Raw genomic sequence first — 7,500 nt, 5'->3', positions numbered from 1 at the left:
CATAGTAACGCGTCAAGTGCATTTGTAACATGCAACATGTACATAGTTTTAGCAGTATTAATAGTAGTAATAACCTTCAGCCTCCAGAGTTGGGGTGTGTGTGCGTGCGTGCGTGCGTGCATGCGTGCATGCGTGCGTAGGTGTGTGTGTGTGTGCGTGTTTTTGACAGCACTGTGAGTCAACTGTATAGTTGTGATATTGTGCTATATACATGCATTTCGATTCATGGATCGATTGAACCGCCATATTTTTTTTATTAATGGCTTGTAATATTGCAGTCCATGACTTAGCATTGCTTTTGCATTTCCCTTCCATTGTGATGTGCAGTATTTTCTGTTGTCCTGGTGTTTACATTCCGTTGAACCCCTTTGCGCTGTCTTTCAGGAACGTTGCACGTGGGAGACGAGATTCGGGAAATCAACGGTATCAGTGTGGCCAACCAGACTGTAGAACAGCTCCAGAAGATGTTGGTGAGTACCACTTGCATACAGGATTAAGATGGCCTCGAGTCCCTAGTCTACAGTGCCGAAGAAACCTGCAGAAGGCAAATTTAACAACTCAATTTTCTGTGGTTGTACACCAAAAGCCTACGCGTCCAGAGCAGCAGAAGTCATTATTTTTCTATGGAGGGTCAGGAAATGAAGCTACGTTTATATGGCGACGATCAAAACAGAAGACGCAAAAGATGGGTCTTGTGGTCAATCTCTCGATGCCCTTTACACTAGACGATTGCGAGTGTTAATGACAAAATATTTTATCTGAAGTGTCTAAAGACGCTAAAATCTGGAAAAAATATGTTATCTGAAGATGCCCAAATCTGGAGGTGTGACATAAAGGCTAATGGAACGCGTTAAGACGGAGAGACAACCATGGTAGTCTTCAAAACTCCCCACTCTGGAAGGGGTCTGCAGATTTTTGTATCTTCAAGCCCCGATGGGGGGGGTTACTGTGTACAATTAAATCAGTCACACACATGCATTAGGTTTAAACAGACGCGGGATCAAATAAAAAAGCAAGGATGATCCACACAGTGATAAGCACCCATTTATAAATACATTTATTTGAGTGACATTTCGGGCCACCAAAAGTACCTGCCTCTATCACATGCGTGCTTTCATCTGCACATGGCCTGATGAAGACCCTGTGGTTCAAACAAAAGAGGAACACAATTAATAGTGAAAAACGGAACCATTGCCAGGCAACGACTAATAAATGGTAAATACACACAGAAATGGCTGCATGATGCATCAGATATTTAAAAAAATCCCCCTTATCTTGACGTGCGAGCGTGCATGTGAGTGTGAGTGTGAGTGTGAGTGTGAGTGTGAGTGTGAGTGTGTGTGTGTGTGTGTGTGTGTGTGTGTGTGTTTTCACATTACTGATGTATTTGTGTGTTTCTACAGAGGGAGATGAGAGGAAGCATCACCTTTAAGATTGTGCCAAGCTATCGCACACAGTCCTCGTCCTGCGAGGTAAGACTAACAAGCCTGACCTGTGTTGCACACACACACACACACACACGCACACACACACACACACACGCACACACACACACACTATGTGCAATCTGCAATGCAATCTGTAGTATGTGTAAAAGCACAAAGGTCATCAAATTTCATCTGTGGGATTTCTCTTGGTATGTAGTGAGCTGTGTGTGCAATGCATGTGTGTCTCCAACAGGTGTGTGTGTGCGTGCGTGCTGCGTGCTTGCGTGCGTGCGTGTATGTGTTAATGTTTGTGGGACTAACTGCCTGATTTTTTTTGGTGGCTGTGTGTTATCGCTTCTTCCTGAGATGCTGTGGTTTGATCCTTGTCCTGCTGGGGTGTTTGTATTGGCTGCACTGTGGCGCTGCACACCAATTTCACAACCAAGATATCGGAACTGAAGTAACCAACCAACGACCAGCAGCCAACTCTATCTTCCCAACCCCAAAACCCCCACAGAACTGCCCTCGAAATCTCCTGAAAGCTTCCGTTCCCTCTTCCCTCTGAACATGCAATAACCTTTGAACAACACAATGCAAATGTTACAGTTAAAGTTATTACCATCTGGACTCTTCTGCGAGTCCAAGAGGACGCTATAAGTCAATTGCTCGCAACTGCAGTGTGTTTCGAGCGCTTGGAGCGTTTTTCACCTCAGAGAAAGCAGTGTTATATTCTGCCCTGGGGAAGATTACTCAACCTTGTCTTAGTGTTAGGGGGGTTTTATTTGACAGATAAGATCAGGCAGCGACTCTTGTCTGCACCACAGCGCCCCACTATGGTTACTTCGAGAACTGCACCACAGATCACAAAGAAGACAAGTCGCATGCTTGCAGATTTCCATACTTAACTCATCGTGGGTGCTACAGACAAGTAAATATAATTATATTTCCCAGATTCATCCACCCTCGACGCGAATAGTAATGTTCCGAATCCATCGGTCTACTATCCAACCAAAAGCCCCATACTGTGTTGCGATAGCGGGCTGGCTGTCCGTGTCGTGAGTCCATCCGTTCATCCATCCTTGCGTACCTACACTACAGTGCGTGCGTCCATGGCTGCTGTTCCGGTACTGTGGATGCTGTTATGTGGCTGACCTGTGTGTCTTATTGCAGAGAGAGTCCCCCTCCACCTCACGCCAGTCCCCAGCCAATGGCCACGCCAGCCTAAACAGTTCTATTTTGGTAAGCTCTATGCCTCTCTCTGTCTCTCTCTGTCTCTCTGTCTCTCTCTCTCTCTCTCTCTCTCTCTCTCTCTCTCTCTCTCTCTCTCTCTCTCTCTCTCTCTCTCTCTCTCATCCTCTCTCTCTCACCCTCTCTCTCTCTCTCTCTCTCTCTCTCTCTCTCTCTCTCTCTCACCTTCTCTCCCTCCCTCTCTCTCTCTCCTCCCCTCAACACTTCTTTCATGTCCACCACCCCCCAACTCCAGCCACACTCTTCTGATGTTGTTCGTGATGACCTGTTTTGTTTTAACTTTACCCCCCTCCCCCCTTCACGGTCCTCTTCACCGCCACAAACAGTATGTCAATGATGTTATCTCTCATCGTTTGTTTCGCGGTCAAGAAAATAATGTCTCAGTGTTTTTGTTTGTTTATTTTTCTTTTTTTAATTTCCAAATATGTTTTTTTGTTTTGTTTGGGGCATTCTTCCTTTTGTAAATTTGCGTTCATCAGTGCTGCACAGTACTTCCCCCACCCCTCTCAGAACGCGTTCCACAGTAGTGGAGTCTAGAACTCAATACCTGTTGAGGCAGATGCTTGCCTGGTTTCCGCTATCTGCGTTTACAAATTGGTGTGCTCAGTCCCTGCTGCGGCCTCCTGAGTTCCAGCCACTTGTCTGCACAGGTGTACACCACTCTTTCATTTGTTCCACCTCTTATTTCCTCTTTCATTTCTCACTTCTTCCTCTTATTGGGTTTCTTTGATATTTCTCTCTTTCTATATCCATCTCTCTCTGGCTTTCCATACATGTCTGTTTCAACTCCATTCTGAAGAAGGCCTGTATTTTCCGAGGCACTTGGCTTTTGCAGTCTTAGACAACCATGTGCGCTCTTAACAAATGCAGATAACACTCACATTTACAGTGTTCACACGCACACACACACGCACACGCACGCACGCACACACACACACACACACACACACACACACACACACACACACACACACACACACGCACACACACACATACACACACACACTTGTAGCTTGCCTTGTGTGCAGCATGCCTGTGATGTAGTGGAACTGTGCTGTAAGCGCTCATTGTTGCACTTCTTTATACCAGTTCAGCGCAGCTTTGGCTGAGAAGAAGAGGCTGTGCATCCGTATATGTGAGCCAGCAGGTGGACAACCTGGACTCATAAGCTTTAATGCAGTGCCTCATATTCCAAATGGCATGCATAGTTTTTAACCTGTCCAATTACGGCAGTTGGATAGGTAAGTCCAGGTCGGTAACACTTTACTTTACGGTACAGTTACCATATGTAATTACTGTGTACTTTCTGGGTAATAACGGGGTAAGAGAGAGAGGTTACATGGTATCTAGCGGGTAAAAATGGGGTAATTACAAAGTAAATACCATTAATTGGGTAGGGTAACAGTGAGAAGATGGTTTGGTTAGATGGTTACAAAATACACAGTAGTTTCATAGTAATTCGATATGTGTATTAAATAGTATTTACTTTGTAATAACCCCCTTCTTACCCGCTAGATAACAAGTAATTGTTCTATTACCCCGTCGTTACACAGAAAGTACACAGTATTACTGTACCGTAAAGTAAAGCATTACCTCCAGGTCTTCTGGAATATGTGGCACTGGATTGTAGCTTCTGAATCCAGGTTACCCATCCAGAGGGGGCCTTGTTTTGCGAGTGTGCCCTGGGGCCTCCAGCCATGACCCCTCCCACCCCCCGGCCCATCCTCTTCCATCTCCTTCCCATGCGGATGGTGTGCTTGTACTTATACTGTCTAGAACGTGCCTCGTTTTGCTTGCTCTCTGCCTCCTTCCTCTACTTTGGTTTTTCAAGTGATTATTTTTTTGTTTGGGTTTTGGTTTGATTTTTTTTCTTTTTTTTAATGCTGAGACTCACCCCTGACATTGAAACCGGCTCCTTCCCATCCTAATACCGCTTGGTGTTCCGGCTTAATCTGAAGCAGTCACAACAAACCTCCTCCTCCTCCTCATCCTCCTTCCTGCCCTCGTTTGCCTCTTCCTGTTTCTGTCCTCTCCCTGTCTGGTGTAGCTCCCTCTAGTGAGTGCTGGTGATGTGATATCAGATATCCTTCTTTGTTTTGGAAGCTTTCTTTCATGTTCATTTCAGCTGTTATTTCCTATGTTTTACCTCCTCCTCCTCCTCCTCCTCTTTCACCCCCTACTCCTCTTCCTCCGCTTCCTCCTCCTTCTTCTCCTCTTCTTCCCCCTTCCTTCCTCCTCCTCCGTCTTCCACATTCTTTTCCTCATCATTTTCTTCCTTTCATTCTTCCTCCGCTTCCTCCTCCTTCTTCTCCTCTTCCTCCCCCCCCTCCTCCTTCTTCCACATCCTCCTTCTCCTCCTCCTCCTTCTTCCACATTCGTTTCCTCATCATTTTCTTCCTTTCATTCTTCCTTCTCCTCCTCCACATAATCTCCATTCTCCTTCTCTTCCTCCTCCCACTCCTCATCCTCTTCTTCCTCCTCTCCATCCTCCTCCTCCTCTTGTGTACTTGTACGGTATGTCGTCTGTATTGTTATATTGTTGGTTTTGAGTCCACCATCATTACTTACCCGCCTTCAACACCCCTCCTCCATCGGCCTTCCCCTGCCTCCCCTCCCTCTACTAAGGAACTAATGTCTCTCACACTACTGGGCTTGTTCCATTTTTTTTCATTTTTGCAGGACCTGCCGACAACCATCCAGGCCAAAGGACGCCAGGTGAATAACAGACTGACACACTCCTCACATACTACTGTCCACTGCTGTGCCCTGCTGTACCCGTCACGCTATACCTCTCCCGCACCTCCCTCCTCCCTCCTCCTCTTCCTCCCTCCTCTAACTCCCTCCTCTAACCACATAGAGCGCTGTGTCGTAGCAGCATACGTCTTTCAGTTCTCCAGCAATATCATTGTGTGTGTGCAGTTATGTGTTGGTGCAGGTGTGTGCGTTTTATTCAGAAGCATATTTTAGTTTTTCACTTCAGTGTTGTTCACCACATGTATGGTTGCATTGTTATGTGTGTGTGTGTGTGTGTGCGTGTGCGTGTGTCTCCATTTTGTACCATTTTTTGTTTTGAGTCTGTGTGGTTGTATATAAATGTGAGCGGAAGAAAACGCACAGATAGTGCAGTTATGTGTGTGTATATCTGTCAATGCTTTTGCACTATTGAGTGAATGATACACGTGAGTGATGTGTGCGTGTGTGAGCAAGTGTGTGACCATGTAGTGGAGTCAGTAGCGTTTGTTTTCCATCGACATACACTTTCTTACTAACCCCTCTACATCAGCAATGACATACACCCCTACCTGACCTCTCCTTATTAGAGGGAAACTCTTGCACGTTTGATGCTCAATTTCATTGCTAAAGGTAATTGAGGACTGTCAGTTTTGCTTGTTGTAAACACGTACCGTTTACTGTTTGGGTTGCATACGGTAGTCCAACACCTTCAATGAGCAAAATCAGCAGTCGTCGCACACTTTTGAATTTTAATCCAATACTTGGATTTTTAACCAGCATATCAGTTCAAGGCTTTATCAGGGCCGTTCGTCGACATGCTGGTTAAATAGAATGTATCACATCGAAGTTCTGAGTGTGCAACAGTACTGTCAGTTCACAAAAAAATAGATGATCTCGCGGTTACAGAGCGCCTGTCAAGGCAAGGTGGCCAAATCACAAAAGTGACATGGCCCACTGAGAGTACCCTACCAGCTTTTTGAGCTTTATCCCTTTCTAATGTCGGGACTGTGAAGAGTAGACAGTAAATGACAGGTATAGAGAGATGGGGTAAAGTTGTCGAATGACCCCGGCTGGATTTGAACCTGGGTCCCCATGGGCAATGTTGCCTGTTCCATGTAGGAGCGGGAAAGGATCTGCACACTGCTTGCAAAAGACTTAATTTAGTAGGAGCAATGTTTTGATCATAGATCTTCTTCAGGCATCTTACACTGATGTTGCCTGTTCAACATAAGTAAGGGTCTTACTTCAGGTCAGCACAGCAACCCCTACCCTTTCCCACTTTAGCAATGGACTTAAGCTTCAAACTTGCGCAAGTTTCCATTTCCAAGAGTCCTGCAGAGGACCTATTAGTGCAGATGGTGTAGCAAGCATTCTACAGACCTGTCCAACCCTGGAGCACACACCTATTTGCATTGCCATTACACACACACACACACACACACACACACACACACACACACACACACACACACACACACACACACACACACACACACACACACACACACACACACACACACACACACACACACCTGCTATGCTGCATCGCTACTTCTTTACATTAGTCTGCACACCAAATATCAGCTTCTAGAAGTAAACATGTCCTCACAAAGCGCACAGTTCCACCAGTGAAACACTGTTATAGTCGTTGAAAATGATTAACAAATAATACACTACTATGGCATTACACAAGGCCTTTAAGAGCAAAATGTAGAACAGGATCCATGTCAACAGATTACCAGTCTGCTTCTGTCATTGCAAAGGAGAGCTCCTTGGTCATTTCCTGTTCACTGCTTTGCAGCCACAAAGTCACTACAGTGGCCTCCCAGTTTCAACAGTTAACCCCCAGTGCTCTCTCAAATACATACCACCACTGATTCCAGGATTGGTACTGCCCTAACATCAAATACATATAATGGCCAAGATACACAAAGTAATTGTAAATATGGGCAGAAATGGGCACAGAGACATAAACAGTAAACTGACGTTGCAATATATCCTCTACGACCCCAGTGTAGGGTTCAGAATGATGTGTGGCCCTCTCCTTAATCTTGTGTTTCACCTTCAAAATACTTCCCATGCCCTCCTCCAC

The 7,500-nt window shown here is 45.5% G+C and overlaps 1 protein-coding gene across 9 annotated transcripts in view; it reads left to right on the top strand.

The window, feature by feature from the left end:
• caska (calcium/calmodulin-dependent serine protein kinase a) overlaps positions 1–7,500 on the top strand; it is a 266,554-nt gene that overhangs the window by 237,629 nt on the left and 21,425 nt on the right. For 4 of the 9 annotated variants that reach the window (XM_063213653.1, XM_063213652.1, XM_063213654.1 and 1 more), the window contains 4 exons: positions 385–470; positions 1,404–1,472; positions 2,598–2,666; positions 5,355–5,390. In XM_063213653.1, coding sequence (XP_063069723.1) covers positions 385–470; positions 1,404–1,472; positions 2,598–2,666; positions 5,355–5,390 — 260 coding nt within the window. The remainder of the gene's footprint in view (positions 1–384; positions 471–1,403; positions 1,473–2,597; positions 2,667–5,354; positions 5,391–7,500) is intronic. The other 5 variants (XM_063213655.1, XM_063213661.1, XM_063213658.1 and 2 more) reach the window with 2 other exon arrangements.

This window comes from Engraulis encrasicolus, chromosome 13 (genome assembly GCF_034702125.1).
Source record: "Engraulis encrasicolus isolate BLACKSEA-1 chromosome 13, IST_EnEncr_1.0, whole genome shotgun sequence".
NCBI classification, from domain to species: domain Eukaryota; kingdom Metazoa; phylum Chordata; class Actinopteri; order Clupeiformes; family Engraulidae; genus Engraulis; species Engraulis encrasicolus.
This window is presented reverse-complemented; position numbering and strand designations above follow the sequence as displayed.